The sequence below is a fragment of the Periophthalmus magnuspinnatus genome, chromosome 11, assembly GCF_009829125.3.
Source record: "Periophthalmus magnuspinnatus isolate fPerMag1 chromosome 11, fPerMag1.2.pri, whole genome shotgun sequence".
NCBI classification, from domain to species: Eukaryota; Metazoa; Chordata; class Actinopteri; order Gobiiformes; family Gobiidae; genus Periophthalmus; species Periophthalmus magnuspinnatus.
Window position 1 is genome coordinate 3506208 of NC_047136.2, and position 23377 is coordinate 3529584.

General features: G+C 42.1%; 2 protein-coding genes across 2 annotated transcripts; one reads left to right on the forward strand and one right to left on the reverse strand.

Annotated features, from left to right (window-relative positions):
- Positions 1–962: 962 nt before the first annotated feature.
- Positions 963–9796, forward strand: zgc:110239 (uncharacterized protein LOC550326 homolog). The gene is made up of 11 exons (XM_033975071.2): positions 963–1200; positions 1930–1989; positions 2359–2451; positions 3802–3974; positions 5030–5276; positions 6264–6459; positions 6552–6742; positions 6817–6908; positions 8042–8203; positions 8341–8530; positions 8606–9796. The coding sequence occupies exons 1-11, from the start codon at positions 1152–1154 to the stop codon at positions 8791–8793; spliced, it is 1641 nt and encodes a 546-aa protein (XP_033830962.1). The 5' UTR covers positions 963–1151; the 3' UTR covers positions 8794–9796.
- si:dkey-166k12.1 (solute carrier family 22 member 6-B) lies at positions 8957–22449 on the reverse strand. Its single transcript, XM_055225383.1, has 10 exons — positions 22097–22449; positions 20609–20712; positions 17560–17714; positions 16585–16753; positions 16341–16455; positions 12553–12659; positions 11269–11480; positions 11088–11196; positions 10793–11005; positions 8957–9869 (listed from the first exon to the last, which is right to left on the reverse strand). Exons 1-10 carry the CDS (start codon positions 22433–22435, stop codon positions 9782–9784), a joined length of 1611 nt encoding a protein of 536 aa, XP_055081358.1. The 5' UTR covers positions 22436–22449; the 3' UTR covers positions 8957–9781.
- Between the last annotated feature and the right edge of the window lie 928 nt (positions 22450–23377).

The following is a 23377-nucleotide window of genomic DNA, read 5'->3' on the forward strand; positions in this document are numbered from 1 at the left end:
TTGGCACACATTGGCTGCTGTGTGCTTAATAAAATCCTCATGACTTAAGTTTGCAGCCTGACATCAGAGTTGATTTGGGTCACTTGAGGTTTGCCTGTGTGCACGTGCTTCATTAAACCTACACTTATATTTTGCATTATGCCTTTTATTATCACTTAATTACGGCAATTATTGTGGCATTATGGGGAATTTTCAAAGGAGTGCATGTTTTGAGGCTGACACGTAAATTTTGTAGGAGCCCATTGTGGTGTGTGATAGTGACCTCTAGCGGTGTGTTTGTGTATTGCAATAAATTAACTGCCAACAATGACCATTGAAGTTCTTAAAATATTTCACAGAATCTTGCATTTTAAACGGCCTTTTTGGACTTAAAACACCCGCTTTATGGATATTAGTTAGCAGGTAGCTAGTTAGCCCACGCGATTCCCTTGAATTCTTAATATTTCGAAAAGACTATGGGAAAAATGAATGGGAAATACAAAATACAATATATATCAATGGCTCAATTTGCAGTTGGAAAAAACTAAAATAACGTAAGGTGGGGACTATGTTGCTAATTAAAATAAATAAATAAATAAATAAAAATATAGGGCTTTTTTTTTTTTAATAATAAATCCAATTTGTCCATACATGAAAGAAACAAGAAGGCTGTCACTTTTGAGCTCCATTGCAAAAATCATGCAGCTTTCCGTGTAAATTCTTAAACTAGACCTGCTGTTTGCTTATATTTGAACATTCCAGTGTCTTATCTTGACGAATTATTTAAGACATTTACATTTAAACAATATTGTTCCGTACTCTAGACTATAGTTAACTGATTACAAGATTTAAAAAATAAAAATCTAATCAAAGTTCTTAGGAATCGATCAAAAACGTTAACACAATTTAGGTCATATGACGTTAATCACATGACTCTGATATTGAGGACCCGCCTCCTTGCCGCTGATTGGCTGATTCTTTGTGTACTCTTGCTGTGATTGGTTAAATGTGATATCAGTTTCCTGGTTCAGCAATTTCCCAATAAATTGCTGTTTGCAGATGTCGTAGGAGGTTTTTAACTTTTGTTTGTTGTATGGCGGCGGTCGTGTTGTCGTAGTTCGGACTTCATGGTTTAGTTTTGATAGTTTTTTTGCGTTTAGTCAATAGAAACCATGCAAGTTTGGACACATGTCGTGGTCTCCCTTTTGTGCATTGTCATAGGTAAGTCCAAAACAACAAGGTGAAAGAGATTTATTTTAAAATGACCCATAAATATGATCCTGTTAATCACTAATATGGTTAAATTTAAGAGAAACATTTATGTGAAGTGCTCTTTTTGTGAGACTGTTAAGCATCTTTTTGGATCTGCTTGTTCTCCATGTTTTTCTGGAAAGACTTGAGCAGATGCATCATGGGATACCTCCTTAAGGACTTTATTTTGAAAAGGGAGAATGTGGGATTTTGTTTCTTCTGCAAGCAAACAAAAACAAACTCCGGTGTCATTATAAATCTGTTAATTATGTTTGGCAAAATTCTACCTGCACAAATGTAAATCAAAGCAAAGCAATCAAAAAGCTAATTTTGCACATTTCTATACTGTTTTTCTCTTTCTTATATAAAACTTTTAAGGGGCTCCACTAACAAAAAGGCTATAAAAACAGTACACAATAAAAAATATCTGAAATCCCTGGCATATGGCATATACTACTTATTTAACTTTGTATGCTTGTTCAATAAATTCATTAAAAAAAGTCGAAAATACGTTGTTTATTTAGTCCTCTGCATTTGTTTTCAGTCTGGAATACTTTGCTTAACTTTGTTTTCATTCATTTATGAATTTTGCAGCTCATTTCACACCACATGAGTCTGAACACGAAACAAAAACAACAGCAAAGATTTCTGCGTGTGTTAAATTTATTACATTTTCATATTGGGCTGTGTTTTTTGTAGGTGTCAAGGGGAAAGCCGTCCCTTCGCTTCCAGATTTTGGAAAAACGTATCATGTTAAAGGTAAAAGATTGCATTGTCAACTTAAATTGAATCACTTTGTATATGATATTGTGTAGAGCTGTCACAATAACGCATTTTAAAGTACGACATATCACTGAAGTAAATGTATTTATGCCACTGACACGATTACCCTAAAGCAGCATTATCCCCAATAAACTACTCTAAATGTATAATGGGGTTATGTATTCAACTAATCTTTTTGTAGTACAGAAAAATCACAAACTGTTCCCCATTAGCACAAAGAAAAAGTACCCATGAAAGGCAATTGACCCAGAAATTATAGTTCCATCTAACATCTACTGAACGATAAGTCGATATAGTGTTTATCATGACCGGCCTCATTTTATTTGCTTCCGTTGTTCTTCACAGGTGTAATCTCACTGCCGTACGCTGAGATCATAGAGCCGTTCGAGGCCTGGTTGGACCTGGACGCCAAGTCGAGTAGGATTGACTACTATCACGGTAAGATACAGGAGCAGAGCCAAAACCTGAGTCAGGACGTGTCACATGATCGCTGATGTGAAACCAAAAACCACTTGTGTCAGACCCGTGTGACTGGACCGTAAAGGCACTTGAACACAGAAATGAAAAACAATGAGTAAGCACTAATGTTCTTGCAACTTTCCTTTTATGGATGGTAAAGGACAAATTCAAATCTGTCACTGGGCAAAAAGTTGACAGAGCCACAGACAAAGTAATGCGTCTACTCCATTCAGTGTAGTGAAGAATGCAGTGAGCGTTACACTGGAGAAACTAAACGGACACTCCAACACCATCGAGAGAGCTCCTCTGAACCCCAGTTTGCTGCGCATTTCCATCTCAAAGACACTAACCACTCCTTTGAACATAGTTGGGTACAGAGCTGAGCCAGAGAAAAGAAATGGTTTGAGAGGAGACTTAAAGAAGCTATTTTTGTTAGGAAAGACAATCCATCCCTGAACAGGACTGGGGCCTTGGACATCATCTCCATCCTCAGACCTAAACCAAAACAAAAAACAATAGGGCTGTTATTAGCCAGTATGCTAATAGGTGTGAGAGCAGCCATTAGGGGCCTGAATGATTACACTAAATATGACTCAGCCAAACATCTTCACTCCTACAACATTTTGTGGAGCTGACAGATTTGATTTAGGTCTGAGGATGGATAGTAAAAGCCAAAAGTTAAAACAAGGTGAACAATAGTGAAAGCCAGTATGCTAATATGTGTGAGAGCAGCCATTAGGGGCCTGAATGATTACACTAAATATGACTTGGGCACAGCTCACACTTGTGTAGTTCAATAGACTTTGCTAACAAACTGTAAACAAATACAGTTAAAATCAGTTCACATACACCATATAAAAAGGCACATGCATGTTTTTTTTCTCTCTGTCTGACATGAAATCAGACTAAACTTTTCCAGTTTTAGGTCAATTAGGATTAACAAAATTATTTCTATTTGCTAAAAGCCAGAATAATGAGAAGGATATTTTTTTAAAGATTATTTTTCATAATTTTCTTCAAAGTCAGTAGTTTACATTTATATTTCATTAGTGTTTGGTCCCACTGTATGTTTTTGTCCATGTAGTTGGCGCCTCCTTCAGACAGATATAAGGCAGTGTCCAGCAGTAATCTGACCAGAACTGAAGAAGCGGCTTGGACGAGCAGCCAAACGTTTACTCTAAAACTTTTGTCCAGTGATAGATTTGAATATTTCACACCTGGACGACTGAGTGATCACACAGACATGTTTTTATGAATATACAAAGGCCGACCACATAACCAGTTTGCCAAAGTAAAGTAAAAATAATTTGCTTTTGTTGTTTCATAAAGGTCAAGTTTCTACGTACCAGCTGGGGGCAGGTCAGCAGTATGGCACCTCGTACAAGATCAGCCCAGAGACCACAGAGACCGAGCTCAATGTCATGAAGTGTTTTCAGGTTAATGGAACCAAAGATGATCTCATCAAACCACAAACATCATTACCGGATGTACAGGGCTTCCAGGTAAGAGGAGAGAACAGAAGGTGAAATCATGATGGCGCCATGTACAGGAAAACTCTGTAGATCACTCAAGATGTTCACTTATTGTGGTTAATGATGAGTTAGTTTGCATATTTAATACATACATTTCTGCTGTTAATATTTCTTATGTTTTTCTCATTGTTTAGTCTAATTTACTACAGTTTACCTTAGCATGTTTTCTGTTCTGGTTTAGTCTGTGGGGCACCTGGGAGATACAGGTGGGTGGTTCACATAGACCAGAATGCACCTGGGCGGGACTTGTTTTTACCAGTCGACAGGTGCGGCGGTGGTTGGGCCTTGAGCATGTAAACTTGTTTATTTGCCTGCGTACATGGAAATAAACCTACAAAAATACATTTCTGGGCGTGGATGTTGATTTTTTTATTATGTTTTTTTTCTGTGGAAACCATGTCCCCATGTTGCAGTGAGTTGCGTTTAGTTTGTTAGTTTTCATTGTCAAATATCCACTACAAGTTGCACTGTGTAACTTTTCTGGTGGTGTGTCAACTACCTGCTTGTTTCCATGGAAATGTTGTTTTGCCTGGAATGGTCCACAGTATGGCATTAAACATGTCCATCTTTAATTTATTCAACTACAAGTTTTATATTGCTCAAAAATAGTGCTCATTTCAGCTGTGAGTGGGGTCGGACTTGGCCTGCTCGCACCAGTGGACTTAGACTTTATCATTCAGATGTGAACACAGAACAAAATGTCAGAATAATCTAAAGTGTACAGTCATTAAGATTAAAAATTCATATTAAAAAAAGGGGGGGTGAAGAGGGAGCCGTGGGGGCGCAGAGGGACTCGTGGGGGCGAAGCAGATGAGTTTTTTTTACAGCCGCTGCAGGAAGTGCAGACGTTGCTGTGCCCAGCGTTCATCAGTCATGTGCACTCCCAAAAGAGATGGATACATCTACTAGTGTGGAACATTCGGCAGTGTGATGGCGTCTCCATGGGGACGAGCAGGTGGCTGACCCTCCACCACAGAGTTTCCTATTGCACCTTTTTAACCAAACTTCTCCCGGCTTGTCTTTAGTTTCTGAGGATGGAGTACTACGGAGGATCTCTGTGTGAAGTTTGGCAGAACGTCACAACAGTGGGTAATAAGAAGAACACATACACATTGTGGGTGACCCGCGCCGAGAGTGGCCCTGATGCCACGCCCTTACACTATGAGATGATGGGGTACAACACCCTGCTGGGCTCTCACTACGACAAATACCTGGTGGACTACAAAGAGTACAGCGCTCATGTGGACCCCAAAGTCTTCTCTCTGCCTGAAGGTATCTGGAAATGACTTTGTGCCATTGTTCTAAAGTGTGCTTTTTTTCTTCATTACTGTCGCTGCCCCACTTCCCCCTGCTCCCTTACTCCTCTCTCTCACTCTACTCCCTTGCTCCTCTCCCTCACTCCCTCCCTCACTCCTCTTCCTCACTTCCCTCCTCTCCCTGGCTGCCCTCGTTCCTCTTGTTCCTCTCCCTAACTCCTGTCCCGCCTCTCCCTCACTCCCCTCTTTAACTTTCCTCTCTCCTCCCTCCTCTCCCTCACTCCTGTCCCTCCTCTCTCTCTCTGCTCCCTCACTTTGCTCACTCCTCTCCCCTTGCTCCTCTCCTTCATTCCCCTCACTCCTGTCCCTCCTCTCCCTCCCTCACTCCTGTCCCTCCTCTCTCTCTCTGCTCCCTCACTTTGCTCACTCCTCTCTCCTTCATTCCCCTCACTCCTGTCCCTCCTCTCCCTCCCTCACTCCTGTCCCTCCTCTCCCTCCCTCACTCCTGTCCCTCCTCTCCCTCCCTCACTCCTGTCCCTCCTCTCCCTCCCTCACTCCTGTCCCTCCTCTCCCTCCCTCACTCCTGTCCCTCCTCTCCCTCCCTCACTCCTGTCCCTCCTCTCCCTCCCTCACTCCTGTCCCTCCTCTCCCTCCCCTCCCTCACTCCTGTCCCTCCTCTCCCTCCCCTCACTCACTCCTGTCCCTCCTCTCCCTCCCCTCACTCACTCCTGTCCCTCCTCTCCCTCCCCTCACTCACTCCGCTCCCTCCTCTTAATCCACTCCCTCACTCCTGTCCCTCCTCTTCCTCCGCTCCCTCACTATTTTTGTATTTATTTCTCTTCTCGATCCTTCCATCCTGATTTATTTTGATCCATACACCCCAAAAAAGATAAAAAATGAAGTGCAAAAGCCAAAAAACAAAAAGGAATATACTGTAAATATCTGGTTGTGTGTTGTGTTTTTTGTTTTTAAGGTTCAATACTTTGTTTATTTTTACTTCTAGGCATGACTTGTGGAGGATTCCCTGGGCCTGGAGTGGAGCACCATATACTGGCCAATCCGATGAAAGAACTGATCCACACGTCCGCAGAGGGCCACACGCAGCACGTATTTAACCATTTCAAAGACAAGTTTCAGCGGCAGTACAGCAGTGAAAGAGAACACGAGGAAAGGGAGCACGCTTTTGTCCATAATCTTCGGTAAGTGAAGCCATTACAGGAATATATAAAAAAAATAAACACCCAGTTTTCTCATGTCACGTCACTCTTGGTTCAAACAATCAAATTTTTAGGTACGTCCACTCCAAGAACAGAGCCGGCCTCTCTTACACGCTCGCCCTGAACTCTCTGTCGGATCGCACCATGTCAGAACTGTCTGTGATGAGAGGAAGGAAAAGCAGCAAAACTCCAAACCAAGGGCTTCCTTTTCCTAAAGTTTACAGCAGCGTGAAGGTGCCAGACTCCCTCGACTGGAGACTCTATGGTAAGTGTCATCTTAAGCAATGAGAATAGTTGTAAACGCATTTATTATATCGAGTGTGTGTGTTTTCTTGTCAGGTGCTGTGACTCCGGTGAAGGACCAGGCCATCTGTGGTTCATGTTGGAGCTTTGCCACCACTGGAACAATAGAGGGCGCACTTTTTCTGAAGGTGAAGTAAGAACTATCCTTAATGTTTTGGCATGGCTGTTATGTTGTATATATGTGGGGTTTTGTTTTTTTGTTTTTTGCTTAAGAGGAAAGAACATAATAAAAAGTCACTCTTTCTTACAGTTCACATACAGTGGGGCATAAAAGTATTTACTCAGCCACCAATTGTGCAAGTTCTCCCTCTTAAAAAGATGAAAGAGGTGTGTAATTTTCATCATAGGGTTCACTTCAACTATGAGAGACAGAATGGGGAGAAAGAATCCAGCAAATCACATTGAATTAATTGGTAAAGTTCATGGTCAAATAAGTGTTTGGTCACCTACAAACAAGCAAGATTTCTTCTTTAAGAGGCTCCTCTGTCCTCAATGAGTTCAAACAGGTGCCATTAATACAGGTAATGAGTGGAGGACAGAGGAAAAAGAAGTTAAAGGTTTGTGAGAGCCAGAAATCTTGGTTGTTTGTAGGATTTTTAATGAATGAACTGGCAAATTCCTTTAGTAAAATGAATATTTGATGACCTACAATGTGATTTCCTGGATTGATTCTGTCTCTCATCATTGAAGTGACCCTATGATGAAAATTACAGGCGTCTCATCTTTTTAAGTGGGAGAACTTGGACAACTGGTGTCTGACTAAATCCTTTTTTGCCCCACTGTAGGAGGCCCACAGTTATTTGCCTCATTTCCACATTAACATGAGAATGAGCTGGTGCTGCACATGGCGTCACACAGCGAGATGACAACAACAGTAGACGTCGCTTTGGGCCTTGTACCGTGAAAGCAGTGAAATTCCTTTTTATGCGTTGCCGGGAAACTCTTTGAGCCAGTTAATTGTGAGATTTGGTCACGCCCAATTCAAGTGACAAAATTTAGACCTCATCTGGTTTAAAATCCAGTGTTGATGCTTGAGCTTGAACAACAGGATTTCTACTGATTCTGTTACACAATTTACAAGTTCACTCAAATATTCCTCACATTTAAACAAACTGCAAACTTTAGAACACACATTTAAATGAACTACAGCAGTGTTTGACTCTTTTTGCATGTTTATGGCCCCTTTAACTCTGCAAACATGACATCATTGAGTGAGTCCAAACAGCCTGACTCTGTACTGATGTTTTTTGTTGTTTTGCAGACTGGGTCCTTGCAGATCCTGTCCCAGCAGGTTCTGGTCGACTGCTCCTGGGGTTTTGGCAATAACGGCTGTGATGGAGGAGAAGAGTGGAGAGCCTACGAGTGGATGATGAAACACGGAGGCATCGCCACAACTGAGACATACGGAGCTTATCTGGGCATGGTGAGATTTTCTGCTCTTTTTAAATAATGGCACAGCTGCAGATGTTTTCTGTTGGACTCTGGCAACACACAGTGAAAGATTCCTGTTTGTGTAACTTGTTAAAATATTCCAATAATGTTTGTCTTTTGCTGGAACAGAATGGGTTTTGTCACCTGAACGATTCCCAGCTCACAGCTCGTATTCAGAGCTACACCAACGTGACCTCGGGCGACGCAGACGCTCTCAAAGTCGCTCTGTTCAAAAATGGCCCTGTCGCCGTCAGTATCGACGCTGCCCACCGATCCTTTGTGTTTTATAGCCACGGCGTCTACTATGAACCTGCCTGTGGTAAGTTTTTACAGTTTACTAACATGTTACAGGGTGGATTTTACTAGTTCAAATCTGACATTTTTAATGTTTTAGGAAATACCCCAGATGCCCTGGATCATGCTGTGCTGGCCGTGGGATATGGCAGCCTCGACGGGGAGCCGTACTGGTTGATTAAGAACTCCTGGTCCACTTACTGGGGCAACGATGGATATATCCTCATGTCTATGAAGGACAACAACTGTGGAGTGACCACAGACGCCACATTTGTGACTCTGGCCTGAGGAGGTTTGGGTCATGTCCTAAAGAGGAAGGACGTTTAGGTTTTGTCCTAAAGCCACTGTAGCTGCGTGACACTGTTGTACATGTCGGCTTCTCTGTTGCCTTGTGCTTTATGTAATATTTTTAATTTTTGTAACAAGTTGCACTCAGAACTGATCAGATTTTAAGTCTGGCCCAAAGGCCGTCACTTTATTATTTACTTGATTATTACAGTTTTTAAATGCAATGCATTCAAATGATACAATAAAGTTTATTTTGTAAATGAGACCCACAAACACAATCTGAGTTTGACAGATTTAAAAAAATATTGTTGGAAGTCACCAAACTGATGCTACATTTTCACCTTAGACTGTTTTGATTGTGCCTGTAGCTTCAAACTAAAACAATGTTTATATCAAACTTTTAAAGGTTTAAGTGTAAACACATGAATTTGTAAAACAAGCATCACATTTACATTCACTGTAAACTTTAAATTGTAGCTCTTTGTTAAAAACTCATTCAGTTTGACATTGCCACTGTAGAAATGCATTCAGTCGGCACACTCTGTACAAACAGTTAAACATCTGGAAACACAAAACATGCTACAAAAGGTCAAAGGCCATGCTACTAAAATGCTGTAATGTAACATTGCCGTCACAAAAATGTTGTTATAAAACATTCTCGTTATTAGAAAAACAGTTGTGCGTTTGAAGCGTTTTCTCCCCTGGTCCGAGGGAAAGGTTCATATGACAAAACAAATCAACACAAAGGAAACAAAAGGCTTAAAATTTTAAAACTGTAAACATCTCAGTCTTGAGAGTATTTTATATCAAGAACACACATGTTATATATAAAACCAGCTTGGCACCAGAAAAGTCCCTTGTGTTTGCTCTGAGTGAACTGTAAAACCTGAGTTTATTGCATAGAGTGAGTTGCATAGAGCAGTGTGAGACATGTTTGAAGTTTTGGCTCAGACTTTCTGTAAAATGAACAGTAAAAAAAAGCAAAGTTCTACGTTTGACTTTCAAGCTGATGTTCTCCTGAGTTTGATAATTCAGATGTTTCACCGGGAACTTTAGGTTTGTCAGTGTCAGCTGATCTGCAGAAAAGAACGTTTCACAAAGTTAGACAGTCTATTGTTTTACAAGTTGAACTCTGACGAGCAAAACTACTGTTAAAAGCACTCAAGGTATTAGACAAAAAGCTCATTAAGAGTCGAGTCTATCCACAACATCACTGTGTAAAGAAGTGGATGAAGTGAGTGACCCACAGCGTTCAGCTCCAGTCAAATGAAGCTGATCGAGGCTGGGGCAGGTAGAGCAGCTAATTTGGAGCCCAATTCCACATTTGGAGTTTAGACCAAAAGTATCACAGCAGCCAAAGATCCAATCTAAGAGCGAGGCTGTTGAAGGTAACGCCCCTCCCCCCCACACCGACTCTGGCTCTCAGACTCGTCATTTTGGTCTTAAATGTTCATATTAATCCGCTCTACATGATCATGAGGTTTTTATTTCACTATTTTGTCTGTGAATCCAGATATGAACATTAACAGACAAATCAGGCACCTACCTTCCCCATGGTTGCTCCCGCTAGCGTTAGCAACAGGTTAGCCTCCTGCTAAAGCAACAGTGCGGGCGGGAAGGCTCCGGATTGGCTCTTTGGATGTTGGAATTCCAAATGTGAAAATGCTGGTTTGGCAGGGAGCGAGCGCTTAGCAACGCTGTCAATCAAACCTGTTGCCAACGCGAGCAGGAGCGACCTCAGGGAAAGAAGGCGTCTGATTTGTCTGTTATTAATGTTCATATCTTGATTTACAGACACAAAAGTGAAATAAAAACCCCAGGATCATGTAGAGGGTTAATACGAACATTTAAGACCAAAATGACGAGTGGAGACGGAGTCGATAGAACCGGAAGCGTGTCCATTGCTCACTTCCTATTTTGAAGGCGGTGGCTAGCAGGTTAGCGATGTCCATTTACATACACAGTAGAGTTGTGTGTATAGTGTGTTGTATCCTCTTACCGTTTGTACCAGTTCTCCACATCCTCCACAGTGTCTGGCAGAGGTTTGTCCGCGGTCTCTGGCAGCATCAGAGCCAGCGCAGCCCCGAGCACAGGCGCAGTTCCAAAAATAACCAGCGGGGTTGTGGGGCTGTGGCTGTGGATCATATTAATAATAGGAGCCAGAACTCCACCCATTCTGGCAAACATACTGGACACGCCAATCCCCGTTTGGCTGAGAGGTGCGAGACAGATGAGATGTGTTAGATTCCACATATACACGAGAAACTCCAAAGCTCGTCACGCTACGTTCCTACCGAAGCACAGTTGGGAATATCTCTGCAGTGTACACATAGACAACGGCAAAGGAAGCGGTGATCCCAAATTTTCCCACCATGGCAAGACCCGTCATCACATTGGACTGATCTATGAAGAAAAAAAACAACCAGACATCGTACACAGGAAGAGTCTCCGTTTACCTGATTGTACGGACATTACCTGCAGGAACCGTGAGCATGAAAAGACAGGCCAGACCCCCAACAGCCAGGAAGCCGCTCTGGGAAAAGCGGCGGCTGAACGGGAGAACGAACAGAACGATGGAGCGAGCCGGGATCTCCACCAGCCCGAACACGAACTGAGTGAGGTACAGGTTCGTGCCCATTCTGGAGACGCCCAATGAGAGGCCGTAGTACACCAGCACGTTCACGAACCTGGGAACAAACACGCAGACTATGGTTCAGTCGGAATGATATTTTACCAAGGCCTTGAAATCGGAATATTCATAGACTGTGTAAAAGAAGTGGATGAAGTGAGTGTGACCTACAGTGTTCAGCTCCAGTCAAATGAAGCTCATCGAGGCTAGCGGTTATAGCGGCTAATCTGAAGCGGAGTTTCATATTAGGAATTCTGACCACGAGTATCATAGCAACCAAAGAGCCAATCCAGAGCGAGGCTGTTGAAGGTAACGCCCCTTCCCGCCCGAACTTCTGGTTGAAAAGAGAGCAGGCCCTTAGCAACACTGTCAATCAGACCTGTTGCTAACGCTAGCGGGAGTGACCACGGGCAAACAAGGCGCCTGATTTGTCTGTTATTAATGTTCATATCTTGATTTACAGACACAATAGTGAAATAAAAACCCCAGGATCATGTAGAGGGTTAATACGAACATTTAAGACCAAAATGACGAGTCTGACAGCAGCAGGTACAGAGAGAGGACACAGTTTTTCAAGAGAAAGTGAATTGAAGCCAGAGTCGATGGAGCAGAAAGCGCGTCCGCGATCACTTCCTATGTGAAACGCAGTGGCTAGCAGGTTAGCTATGTCCATATATATATATATATATATACAGTTGTCCATCACTATATCGCAGTTTCATTGTTTCTCTGAATTTTTTGCACAATTTTTCATGCTTTTTTCAAGTGTATGGGCATGCATTGTGTTCTGCGTCCTGATTGGCTGTTGGACTGTAGACCATTGTCCATCAGTCTCCGTTCGATCGACACTACAGCGGAGCGACGCCAGCTCAAAAAGGCGTGGTCAGAGGAACTGCGAAATACACGTGAGTCACTATTAATTAATTAAACGAGAGAGAAATGTGAGAAAATGTTAATGCCTGTGTGAGAAAAGTGTATAAAGTGTGTGGTGAGGGGTTTTACAGACAAAAACATAGAGAATAACTAAAAAATAAAGCTGATACTTCGCGGATTTCGTCTATTGCGGGTTATTTTTAGAACGTGACCCCCGAGATAAATGAGAGACCACTGTACACAGTTTATGGGATTACCAGATGTAGAACAGGATGAGGGCCTGTTTTCTCATCTTCGGGGTACGAACAAGATCCAGGGCCGTGTGACGTCGCCTGCTTCCGCCTTCGACCACACACTTTTCCACCTGGGCATAAAAAACACTTTCACTTTCACTTTCTAATACAGTTATGCAGTGTCCTCTGTAGATACACATCACAGCTTTATAGTAACAACAACAGTAATGGAAATGAAGGATAATGTTCTGTTTTCAGGTTGTTTTTGGCGTGACTTTTAACGGTCAGGGGGCGGGGTTAAACAGAGCTGCCGTGGAGCGTTCAGTGGAGACAGAGGTAAAAGTATGTGGTGAGGAAACAAAATGACAAATTAAACTGACCCATAAACATTATCAACATTAATTATTAACATTATTAACATTTATCATCTCCCACGTGAATCATCTCACACAAACCAAAACTAAACCGGGCCTAAACCAGGACTAAACGGGGCCTAAACCAGGACTAAACCAAGACTGAACTAGGGTGAAACCGGGGCTGAACTGGGAGTAAGCCAGGACTAGACCGGGACTAAACCGGGACTAAAAATTGACTAAACCAGGAACAAACCAGGACTAAACAAGGACTAAACCAAGACTGAACTAGGGTGAAACCGGAACTGAACTGGGAGTAAGCCAGGACTAGACTGGGACTAAAAATGGACTAAAAACCGAGACTAAACCAGGATTAAACCAGGACAAGACCAGGACGAAACCACAGCTAAAAAAACTAAACCGCAACTAAACAGGGACTAAAGCAAAACTAAACCGGAACTACACCAGGTCTAAACCAGGACTAAACCAGGACTAAACATGTTGAATCAGTGTTTGTTTTGTTCAATTTAAACCTGGAACATTCTTCCTGAAGATGTGACTCAGGCCTCGACTTTGACAGTTTAAATCCAGACTCAAACTGTTCTGTTTATCTGTGACTGAAAGGGGTTTATTCTGCACTTTTCTCCTTAAATGTTACTTTTATGATGATTTATGTTTTGATTTGATTTGTTGTATTGTGATTTTAATGTCTTTCTTATTCTGTAAAACACTTTGACTTTCTGTGCAAATAAACTTTCCTTGTGTAACTATGGCAACCTAAAACGTGGATTCCATTGAAGAAAAATCCCTAAAACCAAAACCAAGTATCGCACCACAGTCCCAGACACGAGATTTTACAGTTTCTGCTCATATACTGCATGCGCCAAGCTCCTAAAAACTTGGACTTCCTCTGGGCATCACTAAACTCCAGCTGTGACCAGTGGCTTTGCATTTGTGGAATCTGGACACGGCTCCTGTTCAAGAATGTGAACTTATCCAGAACAGACGCGTGTGAATCGGTTTATACTCTGAAAAGCACGACGTCTGCTTCTCGTTTGCTCAAATATAACCTTTTCTTTTCACCAGCTAAAGTAAAACGTTTATTTTGTAATTATTCAAAAACATATTCCTCCTCGTGGCGTTTGTGCACAGGTTCAGGTTGGAGCCGGGGTCAGCGGCGTCGACAAACGGACGTCACATAAGACAAAATAACTGGACAGTAAACAGTCCCTCAGGCGTCACACGTCTGTATTGGGACATGTTGGTATTTAATTTTATGGACTGGGGCATGAACGAGTTTTTGTACCTGTTGTTTTTACATAAAGGAACCAGTGTCTCCTCCCAGAATGCACCAGCTCACTGTTCAGTCTGTCTCACTGCTCAGAGTCTGTCCAGAGTCTGTCTCACTGCTCAGAGTCTGTCCAGAGTCTGTCTCACTGCTCAGAGTCTGTCCAGAGTCTGTCTCACTGCTCAGAGTCTGTCCAGAGTCTGTCTCGCTGTCCAGAGTCTGTCTCGCTTTCCCGAGTCTGTCCAGAGTCTGTCTCGCTGCTCAGAGTCTGTCCAGAGTCTGTCTCGCTGTCCAGAGTCTGTCTCGCTGCTCAGAGTCTGTCCAGAGTCCGTCTCGCTGCCCAGAGTCCGTCTCGCTGTCCAGAGTCCGTCTCGCTGTCCAGAGTCCGTCTCGCTGCTCAGAGTCCGTCTCGCTGTCCAGAGTCCGTCTCGCTGCTCAGAGCCCGTCTCACTGTCCAGAGCCCGTCTCACTGTCCAGAGCCCGTCTCACAGTTGGTTTATGGTCCCGTCAGATTAAACACACTCATGATGTTGGAGCCAGTTGGACCCGTCTGAGGATCTGCGTCATGTTTCCAAACCTGAGCACAGACCAGGTCCATAAACCTTAGTTGCCCCGTCCACTTTTTCCGTGAATGCAACTTAACCGCACTTTATTTGGAGCGACACTTCCGGTTAAGTGTAAATCCTGTTCCTGTCAATGGAGAATTTGGGAAAAGTTTTGACTATTTCATAAGTTTTAAATATTACATAAAGTTGGTTAGTTTGTGTCAAATGTTCAATGTTTCTGAGCAACAACAAGTCAAACTGCACAGAGAAGCTTTAAAACGGCTCTTTAGTCCCTATAAAAACTATTTGCCGTCAGGATCGACAGCACCAAACAAAATAAAAAAAACCAAATGACGATGGCACCGCTCACGACAACATCCGGAATAAGGTGAAGAGAAAGTCAATATTATATTTCATCTGACTCCAAACCCCCTTAATCTCCTGATAAAGTGCAGACGCAGGGCCGGTTCAGACTATAATCAGACTGAGCAGCTGCTGAGGGCCCCGAGGCCAGTAGGGGCCCCCAGAAGCCCATGCATTTATATAGAAAATAACATAATATATCGAGTTTTATTGGACACTGGGCTTGTGTGTTCACGGCAGACTAAATATCCCTCTAAAACAATTACATTTGGTTTATATCTATAGTTTAAAATATCTGCTACTGCTACGTTTTAAAATGGGCAGAGGTGAGGGCAGCCATTTGATTTATTTTTAATTTTATTTATTTATTTTGAGCACATGTATCGGGTTCACTTAAAAGTACATTTCACAAATTCACCCTTATATAAGCTCAAAAAGGAGTGAGAAGAAAACTTATTAAATCCCACCCCGTCTTCATTTAAGACATGTGTCAAACTCAAGGCCTGTGGACCAAAAGTGGCCCTCCACATCATTTTATGTGGCCCTCGACAGGGTAAATTAAGAGGTATGATGGTCTTAAAATGTCATTTTATCAGTAGATACGCAGTTACACAGACATATTTTTACATCTAGGCAAAAGTATATGCAGTATTTGTAACTTGAATAAATAATAAATACAGAGCCAGTTAATTAACAAGTTAAAAAGGTAGTTATTTATTTTACATCTGGCCCTTTTGGGAGGCTATTTTGCTAATGTGGCCCTCGGTAAAAATGTGTTTGACTCCCCTGATTTAAGACATAAATTCAATGTTTTGTTTAAGCTTCCTATTCCGTTGAAAAAAAAAAAAAGTGTTTTATAAGTATGTAAATTTGTGTTAACACCGGTGCAAGGACCCGACATAATGTAAATTTAAGCCCACTGTCGCCAACAGGAACATTAAAATCCAACAGAAACGAAGAAAAACTGTCTAAAATTAAAAACCTTGCCTTGACGTTCTGGATGTTTTCAGTCTGATCAAATAAACACAAATAAAACTGGTCAAAGTGACGAGAGCAGAGTCAGAATGTGTCAAATGTGAATCACCAACAGCTGAGCCAGGAGGGGGCCCCAGAGACACATTCAGCTCTGGGGTCCCCTAAAAGCTGGGGCCGGCCCTGTGCTGGCGTACTCTGGCACACACTGCTCATATCATCGTCCACTTGAACCTCTAAATATTTCTAAGTTGAGCCTTCAGTTTCTGTCCACGTGTCGCCGTGACCCACCTGCAGACTGGGGGGCAGCACTCGGCCGTTCACTCGCGCCGCTTTACGCAACAGCGCCAGGGCCTCGTCTGTTCTGTTATTCGCCAGCAACCACCGAGCCGACTGAGGAAGAACCCTGAGGAGGAGGAGGCAGAGGTGGAGAGGGAGAAGGACAGATGCCAGGAAAGAGAGCAGAGGAGAACATGAGCTGCACAAAGAGCCCCTTCAGGCACAAATCCATGAATACACAGAGACGTTTAAACACCATATATAGAAAATAAGCAGGAAGCCGGGGGCCGATATCGCCAACTGCAACGTTCTCCAGTCTCGGATAAAGTACGCCACGCCCGCTAGCATCATGTAGCCCAGGCCAAAGGCGTAGTCCGTGGTGATGCCGGCCAGCATGCGGCGTTTGGTGCATGTCCACTCAGTACCTTTAAAAAACAACAACAACAGATTGTGGGGAGGAGGGAGGAACGGGGTCAAAGGTCAGGGTTAAACGGAGCTGGTGTGGAGCGTTCGGTGGAGACAGAGGTAAAGTGTGTGCGGAAGAAACACGCAAAACGCCAAATTAAACTGTCCCGTAAACCTGCGGAGTATTAACCCTGTAACCACGGCAACGGAACACTGGGATTTCATCAAAGCGGAGCCGGAAAACCACGATAACTCGAACAAAACAATTAGTGTGATATGAGTGTATTTATAGAGCGACACCTGATACACACACTGTACGACACGCCACAGCGCTGACACACACACTGCAACACGCCACAGCGCTGACACACACACTGTGCAACACGCCACAGCGCTGACACACTCTGAGGGTATTTATACTGCATCATCTGCCACATACAAAGTAGAGAGTGTGTGTTCCGTTGTCGTGTGTGTTCTGTTGTCATGTGCGTGTGTGTGTGTTGGGGTGTGTGTGTGTGTTCTGTCGTCGTGTGTGTGTTCTGTCGTCGTGTGTGTGTTCTGTCGTCGTGTGTGTGTTCCGTTGTCGTGTGTGTTCTGTTGTCATGTGTGTGTGTGTGTGTTGGGGTGTGTGTGTGTGTTCTGTCGTGTGTATGTGTTCTGTCGTCGTGTGTGTGTTCTGTCGTCGTGTGTGTGTTCTGTCGTCGTGTGTGTGTTCTGTCGTCGTGTGTGTGTTCTGTCGTCGTGTGTGTGTTCTGTCGTCGTGTGTGTGTTCTGTCGTCGTGTGTGTGTTCTGTCGTCGTGTGTGTGTTCTGTTGTGCGTCAGTACCGAGCACAAATGCGTTGATGATGACTCCTGAGATCGTGGCGCCGACGACAAACCGAAGTATCACGTAAACGGTGAAATTCGGGGCGAAGGCGACGGTGACGCCGAAAACCGTCTGCAGAGCGATGGAGAGGAGCAGGATCAGGCGCCGGCCAAACCTTCAACACAAACACACACACAAACACACACACATGAAATTAACCTTTTATGAGCAGTGAACACACACACACACACACACACACACTTTCAGAACTGCCAAACAGACACCGCCAAAAAACTCAAAACGTCAGAGTCATTAACAATTTCTGGATTTCCCTGGATGTTTTTCGAGCCGTTTTACAGCCGCCATTTTGTGAATAAAATCTAAAATGGAGGCAAAAGTGAAGAGGAACAAATGGAACATACTGTGATCTGCAGAGGTGGAGGAAGTACTCAGGTTTGTGAAGTAAAAGTACAGGTACAGAGGTAAAAAGTTACTCAAGTAAAAGTATCACATGACAAAATCTACTCACATAAAAGTATTAAAGTATCTGTTTAAACGTGTACTTTAAGAGTAAAAAGTAAAAGTATTTCACAGGAGTAGCAGCCTGTGGCCCTGTGTCAGTTTACCGGTAAATGTTAGACGAGTTTAAAGAGTCTAATACTCACGAGTTTAGTGAAGAATCCTTTTATTGTTATTTTCTACATATTTATTTTATTTTATTTCTTTTATTATTTTTTATTTTCTACATGTCTCTGTAGCACTGAGTCTTTATTAGTCTTTAAATAGATCCACCTGAGCAAACACAGTGAGACCAAACAGGAAGTACAGTGACACCTGGTGGCCGGAGGTGCAAACATATAAAAAGACTTACACAAGTGTCATTCATTTGTTCAAGTGTAAATGTGGAGATATTGATTCAAAATGACACGTGTTTTGTTCAACAATAATCAATTTCTGAATTTTTCTTATGAATTTTGTGTGTTTATTTATGTTTTGCTCAAAGCTGGAAAACTTTAGTCAGAAACATGGTAAAAATACTCCCTCAAATCCTATGAAAAGTACTTTTTACTTTTCAGTCCTGGTCAAAAATGTAGTGGAGTAGAAAGTACAGATACTGCTCTCAAATGTAGTGAAGTAAAAGTAAAAAGTATCCACTGTAAAATGTACTTAAGTAAAGAACAGATACAAAGGTAAAAAGTTATTCGAGTAAAAGTATCACATGAAAAATCTACTTAAGTAAAAATTTTAAAGTACCTGTGTGAACGTGTACTTTAAGAGCAAAAAGTAAAAGTATTTCACACAAGTATTGATTAAAAACTATTCAAATTTTGGTCACAGTAACAATACAAATCAGTTTTTTCATGTTTTCTTTTGTGTTTTTGTGTTTTTATTTTTGTTTTGCTCAAAGTCGAAGCTTGAACTCGAAAACTTTAGTCAGAAACATGATAAAAATACTCCCTCAAATCATAGGAAAAGTACTTTTTACTTTTCAGTCCTGTTCAAAAATGTAGTGCAGTAGAAAGTACAGATACTTCTCTCAAATGTACTCAAGTAAAAGTAAAAAGTATCCACTGTAAAATGTACTTAAGTAAAGTACAAATACATAAAAATTCTACTTAAATACAGCACTTTACTTCTTGTACTTCACTACCTTCCACCTCTGGTATTTCAAATGACGTTTACTTTTATTTATTTATTTATTTATTTATTTATTTATTTATTTATTTATTGTACTCCTCAGTCTTTACAGAAAAAAATCTACTGTTTCCAGGGTCAAACTTAAACGAGATTATGACACTTCAGAGTTTTTGAAGAAAAGAAAATATAAATACTGACCCTTAAATGACTTTTATTTTATCTGCAGATACACGACCAGTCAAAAGTCTGGACAGTTTTTTTTTTTTTTACTAGTTTGTACATTTTATTTACGCACAGAAGACATTAAATACATGAAGAATGATATATGGAGTTATGTAGTAAAGAAGAAAAAACAACTAAATACTACTACTACTACTACTACTACTACTACTACTACTACTACTACTACTACTACCACTACTACTACTACTACTACTACTACTACTACTAATAATAATAATAATAATAATTTTACACAATTATATATTATTAAAATGTATATATTATTAATTATTTCACTTTTTTCCTTTGCTACATAATTCCATATATCTTACTTCATATACCTAATGTCTTCTGTTTCTATATAAAATGTAAAAAGTAGTAAAAATTGAAAAAAATCTTATACTATATTATTATTATATTAATCTTATACTTTTTTTGTGAATTTCAAACATAATTCCATCTTTTGTCATAGAAAACAGACACACGACCAGTCAAAAGTCTAGACACAGGTTTTGAGGTTTTTTTGTTGTTGTTTTTTTTTTTTACTAGTTTCTACATTTTATTTACGCACAGAAGACATTAAATACATGAAGAACAATACATGGATTTATGTACTAAAGAAGAAAAAAACAACTAAATACTACTACTACTACTACTACTACTACTACTACTACTACCACTACTACTAATAATAATACTAATACTAATAATGATAATAATAATAACAATAATAATAATAATAATAAGAAGAAGAAGAAGAATTTTACACAATTATATATTATTAAAATGTATATATTATTAATTATTTCACTTTTTTCCTTTCCTACATAATTCCATATATCTTACTTCATATACCTAATGTCTTATGTTTGTGTATAAAATGTAAAAAGTAGTAAAAATTGAAAAAAAAATCGTACACTTTTTTGTGAATTTCAAACATAATTCCATCTTTTGTCATAGAAAACCAAACTGTCTGCCCCTTTAAATTCAAAATGGCCGCTGTTTTTTTGTCACACAGACATAAATCTTCATATTTAGACGGTGATGATGTAAATGTGTCACGTGTTTCGTTTCTGAATGTTCTGACGTTATGGTATTTTAAGTCTGTTGGCGACGCTACCAAGAGCCGGAGGGAAAGTGGGGTGGCCCTGGAGGTGCCTTTTTATACCGGGACACACAGGGGCGCTCCCGCTCTGAGGCCGGACGTACCTGTCGGCGAGGGACCCGAACACCAGGGACCCCACCAGCAGCCCCGACATGTAGATGGACGAGCCGATACTGTTGAGCCGCGCGTCGTCACACACCAGGTCCCACTGCGAGCGACACAAACACACACACGTCACAATCCGGTCGACACAACACGACACACAACTCTGTCCACACGTCCAGTCTGAGGCAAACGGTGAGAAAAGACGAACAAAAAGTGCATCGTTTCACAAAGATCAGACGTCTTTTCATTTCAAACCATCAGAGGAATCAGCTCCAGACTCTGAAACTGAAACTGAAACTGAAACTGAAACTGAAACTGTCTGTACGTCTGAATAATTTGAGTAGAAATGTGAAACAGTAGATTTTAAATAATCAAATGTGTCCAGTTCTTCTGTTCTGTTTTCAAACCTGCACACAATGATTTTTATGTGTTTGGACTGAAGGAAACGTCCTGAACTGGACAGAGAGACGTTTTATTGTTTTTCTGTTAAAGATGAACTGAGAGTTTTTCATGTAAATGAGATGAAATGTGTGTTTTTCATCTGCACAGACACGAAGAGGAAAAGAAACACCAGAGAAATATGAGAAGGATCAGATCTGATTTTTTTGCAAGAGAAAAGAAAAGAAGGAAGGAAGAGAAAAGAAAAGAAGGAAGGAAGAGAAGAGAAAAGAAGGAAAGGAAGGAAGGAAGAAAGAGAAAAGAACAGAAGGAAGGGAAGGAAGTAATTAAGGAAAGGAAGGAAGGAAAAGAAGGGAGGGAAGGAAAGAAGGAAGGAAGAGAAAAGAAAAGAAGGAAGGAAGAGAAGAGAAAAGAAGGAAAGGAAGGAAGGAAGGAAGGAAGGAAGGAAGGAAGGAAGGAAGGAAGGAGGAGAAAAGAAAAGAAGGAAGGAAGGAAGGAAGGCAGAGAAGAGAAAAGAAGGAAGGAAGAAGGAAGGAAGGAAGGAAGGAAGGAAGAGAAAAGAAAAGAAGGAAAGGAAGGAAGGAAGAAAAAGAAAAGAACAGAAGGAAGGGAAGGAAGTAATTAAGGAAAGGAAGGAAGGAAAAGAAGGGAGGGAAGGAAAGAAGGAAGGAAGGAAGGAGAGAGGAGAAAGGAAGGAAGGAAGGAAGGAAGGAAGAAAGAGAAAAGAAATAAGGGAAGGAAGGAAGGAAGGAAGAAGGGAGGGAAGGGAGGAAGGAACATCCCCAGCTCTTCGCACGTGTCAGAGTAAATGTGATATGTAAATGTGTGAGTTTATCAGGCAGGTTTTTGTTTATCTCTGTCTCTTTTGTCTCTGTCTCTTTTATCTCTGTCTCTTTTGTCTCTGTCTCTTTTGTCTCTGTCTCTCTGTGTCTCTGAGTCTCCTCGTGTTTATTCTCCTCTTATAACACTGTCCTTTTTATTCTCTCATAATCACACGCGTCACCTTTATATTTCTGTCCTTCCTGTGGCTGCAGACCTCACATTTAACCTCAGAAGTGCACAGTCCTCGTCCCTTCACGTCCTTTTACCTCAGTGACCGTGGTGCTGTGGAATGTCTCGTTGCTGTAAACCCATCCGTGGACGCACCGCGGGGGGGCGGCGCGGCTGTCCCCCGGAGCCCCCTCCTCGGACCCGGGACAAGCCTGTGCGTCGCTGGAGTTGAGGATAAGCGCAGTGAAGTCCGCGGTGCCATTGCGCGCGCCGGGGTCAAGTCTGTCCCGGCACAGATGAGGCGGAGTGGCCCCGGTGAAGACGCTCACCATCATGTGGAAGGCGAGCAGCACGTTGGGCAAACAGATCCACACGTACAAAACCTTCTGGTATTTTCCAAACCCTCCAACAGCGGCGAGGATCTGGTCAAAATTCATGTTTGGTTCCTGTTTTGTTTTTTGTTTTTTTTGGTTGTGTTTCTGGAGGAATGGCTCGTCCGCAGCTGCGTCCTGGAGAAAAAGGTAAACAGATAAATCAAACCCCCGTGTGATGGTTCCTCCAGCCGCGCGCGCTCCCAGCTGTGTGCGTCTTGGAGTTACACAAAATGCCCCTGCACCCCCTCCTCCTCCTCCCCCTCCTCCTCCTCCTCCTCCTCCTCCTCCTCCTGCCTCTGATGCTCGCGCGCCACACAAACCAGCGCGCGCACGTTTAAAGGCAGGTGTGGCTCCCCCAGACTCCTCTCTACGGCGCAGAAAAACTTGCAGAAAGCCCGTGTTTGCGCGCGTTTTCTGTGCGTAAAAAAACAAACCAGACGCGTTATTCTGAGCGTGTCTGGTCTGTGGCGCGCGGGGCAGCTGTGAAAAGGTCAGTTAAATGGTCAGGATTGGGTTAATTGACGTGTTTGTGCCTCGGGAGTGTTTGGTTTTGTTGGTTTGGAGTCTCTCTGTCACACTCAGGTCTTGTTTCCACAAAAGCAGCTGTTTGTGCCATAAATGCCGCACATAAAAGAGACTCTGCTGCCCCCTGCTGTCCGCTGTGTCAAGGGTGATCTGGGGCCACATCCCCAGAGTCTATTTCTGGGCCATTTTATTAGACTCTGTCAGTCATTCTAAAATGGATTTGAGCCTGGGCCTTTAAAACAAAACAAAACAAAACCAAAAGGCGAAACTGTCTGATCTGGAGACACAAAGACTCTGTCCATCTGTGCGTAAAAGACAAACAAGCATTATTAAAGAGGGAGGAGGAAGAAGGGAGAGAAGGAAGGAGGGACTGAGAGAGGGAGGAAGGAAGGAAGAAAAGAAGGAAGGAAAGAGGAAGGTAGGGAGGAGGAAGGAAAGAAGGAGGAAGGAAGGAAGAAGGTAGGGAAGAGGAAGGAAGGA

Excerpts from the sequence above, each read along its gene's own strand:
- si:dkey-166k12.1 (XM_055225383.1), bottom strand. The coding sequence starts at position 22,435 with ATGAATTTTGACCAGATCCTCGCCGCTGTTGGAGGGTTTGGAAAATAC. Across the intron at positions 20,713-22,096 it reads ACAGCACCACGGTCACTGAG|TGGGACCTGGTGTGTGACGA; the intron begins GTAAAAGGACGT and ends TGTCGCTCGCAG. Across the intron at positions 12,660-16,340 it reads TGCTGCCCCCCAGTCTGCAG|GTGGAAAAGTGTGTGGTCGA; the intron begins GTGGGTCACGGC and ends TTTTATGCCCAG.
- zgc:110239 (XM_033975071.2), top strand. The coding sequence starts at position 1,152 with ATGCAAGTTTGGACACATGTCGTGGTCTCCCTTTTGTGCATTGTCATA. Across the intron at positions 2,452-3,801 it reads TAGGATTGACTACTATCACG|GTCAAGTTTCTACGTACCAG; the intron begins GTAAGATACAGG and ends TGTTTCATAAAG. Across the intron at positions 6,909-8,041 it reads AGGGCGCACTTTTTCTGAAG|ACTGGGTCCTTGCAGATCCT; the intron begins GTGAAGTAAGAA and ends GTTGTTTTGCAG.